General features: G+C 39.6%; 1 protein-coding gene across 1 annotated transcript; it reads left to right on the top strand.

Annotated features, from left to right (window-relative positions):
* Positions 1 to 1,305: 1,305 nt before the first annotated feature.
* Positions 1,306 to 1,857, top strand: LOC145687130 (uncharacterized). The gene has a single exon (XM_081760588.1). It carries the CDS (start codon positions 1,306 to 1,308, stop codon positions 1,855 to 1,857), a length of 552 nt encoding a protein of 183 aa, XP_081616714.1.
* Positions 1,858 to 2,796: the final 939 nt, after the last annotated feature.

Below are 2,796 nucleotides of genomic sequence, written 5' to 3'. Positions count from 1 at the left end.
CAACCGAGACCCATAAAACGAGAAAGACAGGTCAAACCATAACACTCATGCAGTGTCGCTGTGTTCAATGATGATACTCTGAACTCGTTAGTACACCATCTAAGGGAGGTTGAAGTTGAGGTCTCCAGAGTTGGTATCAAGACACGTGAAAATAATTTAAAATGAACGATATTAGTGTCAAATTCATAGTTTTCGGTTACGTCCCACAGTTATGTCAGCTAGGCCAATGGAGACGGTGATGATGAGAAATGAATGAAATGTTGTAACAGAGAAAGTGGGAGAAAATTCACGTACACGGTGTTTGTCCACCACAAAGTTCACTTGATTGGAACAGGATTTTCAACCTAGGACCTTGCACGTACACGGTGTTTGTCCACCACAAAGTTCACATTTGGTGGGAACAGGATTTTGAGCCTGTGACCCCCATACACCAGAGCTGAACGCTCTATCACCGAACAACCGAGACCCATAAAACGAGAGAGAGAGGTCAAACCACAACACTCATGCAGGGTCACTGTGTTCATTGATGATACTTTGAACTCGTTAGTACACCATCTAAGGGAGGTTGAAGTTGAGGTTCTGCAGGGTTGGTATCGAGACACGTAAAAATAATTTAAAATGAACGATATTAGTGTCAAATTCATAGTTTTCGGTTACGTCCCACAGTTATGTCAGCTAGGCCAATGGAGACGGTGATGATGAGAAATGAATGAAATGTTGTAACGGAGAAAGTGGGAGGAAATTCACGTACATGGTGTTTGTCCACCACAAAGTTCACTTGATTGGAACAGGATTTTCAACCTAGGACCTTGCACGTACACGGTGTTTGTCCACCACAAAGTTCACATTTGGTGGGAACAGGATTTTGAGCCTGTGACCCCCATACACCAGAGCTGAACGCTCTATCACCGAACAACCGAGACCCATAAAACGAGAGAGAGAGGTCAAACCACAACACTCATGCAGGGTCACTGTGTTCATTGATGATACTTTGAACTCGTTAGTACACCATCTAAGGGAGGTTGAAGTTGAGGTTCTGCAGGGTTGGTATCGAGACACGTAAAAATAATTTAAAGTGAACGATATTAGTTTACTTTAGGTTTCTAGTGAGCCTTCGTAGAGTGAAGACGTGTCTGCAGCAAGCTCCGGAATGCGACCAAGCGTAACATGGGAGATACAATAAGTGCGTGGAGGGCCAGAATAGGCCTTTTTATTGGGTTAGTGAAAAACAGTTCTGATGTACAGTATGAAAGGGGTACCAAACGCCAAAATGCATATTTTGTATAGGGTTTGGTTCTAGTTACGATGCTTATAATTGGTTGTGTGGAAAGCAATCCAGGGCCCCCTCACGAATCTGAATTGGCAGATATAAAGGAAATCCTTAACAATGTTCGCAGTTCCAACGAGCAAATTGTCGTAGAAATAAAACAATTAAAAACGAGTGTATGTGAACTAACAAGTAGGTTCAACAACGTTGAATTACAGTTAAAAAACATGTCTAGTGAAGTGAGTGATTTACGAGAATATGCGAAATATTTAGAAGACAAAATCGACTTTCTTGAAAACCATTCAAGAAGACAAAATTTGGTGCTATGTGGTATAGAAGAAAATGCAAGGGAAACTTGGGAAGAAACCGAAACCAAAGTGAGAACAGTGATACAGGATAGACTCCATATTGAACTACGAGACGAAGACCTACAGCGAACGCACAGAGTGGGAAGGAAAGCGCCAGGAAGAAACCGACCTATTGTGTGCAAGTTAACTAGTCATAAAAAGAAAGCACTTGTGTTAAAAAATAGGAGCAAACTTCGAGAGACTAAAATATACGTTGACCAAGATTATTCAAATAAGGTGTAAAGGAAGCAACTTCAATTTTATCTAGATGAGGCTAGAAGGAAAGGAAGCTTCGCGTATATGCAATTTCGGTTTTTATTCATAGATGGGAAGAGATTCACCCTTTGGGACTTGAAAGAAAGAGACCAGCAGCAAACAACAATGACTGCATTCCAAAGTGATAGTGTGCCACCTGAACAGCCCGGGGCTAAAGAAATCCAGCAGATGAGCTCTGAAGGCGCCACAGGGAGCAGGAAGAAGAGTTTATCTTCCCCCTCTTTGTCCAAGAACAAACCTATTGTGACAAATCCAGTCAATTGAAAAATGTGTATCAAGAACTCTCCATCTGTAAGTAAGATAATAGATAAAAATATGCATGTACCAAAATGTTTTAAAAAGAAGGTCAGTGACACGTTAACACAAATAGGTAGAACTAACTTGCAAATATATTTCCAGAATTGTCGTAGCTTACGATGTAAAAGTGAAATATTTTATACTAATGTTTTAGCTTCTAACTATGATATTATTATAGCTGTTGAAAGTTAGTTGTGTGACGGTTACTATAATTCTGAATATTTTGATGACAGATACACGGTATTTCGTCAAGACAGGAACTTGAAACTATCTGGGACATCAAAGGGAGGGGTTGTAATAATATCAATACATTCAGATTTCAATGTTCAGTTTGTTAATTCATATGATGCAGGATTTGAATGTGTTCTAATCAAACTTATAAACAAATCCTTAGTTGTGTATATTTGTGCTTTGTATATAGGGCCAGAATCGAAAATAAGCACTTACGAAAACTTCTATCAATTCATTGAAAGTAATTGCCCAGTGGGTAGCTCTATTCTCTGTATTGGGGACTTCAACCTACCGGAAATTAGCAATTCTATGTTTGACTTCACTCATTCCTCAACTAAATGTAAAAGCCTCCTCAATTTCCTGTCACTCTATAATTTA

The sequence above is a fragment of the Thermobia domestica genome, chromosome 6, assembly GCF_964235325.1.
Source record: "Thermobia domestica chromosome 6, izTheDome1.hap1.1, whole genome shotgun sequence".
Classification (NCBI taxonomy): Eukaryota; Metazoa; Arthropoda; class Insecta; order Zygentoma; family Lepismatidae; genus Thermobia; species Thermobia domestica.
The sequence above is the reverse complement of the archived record's forward strand: the minus strand, read 5'-3'. Positions and strand labels throughout refer to the sequence as shown.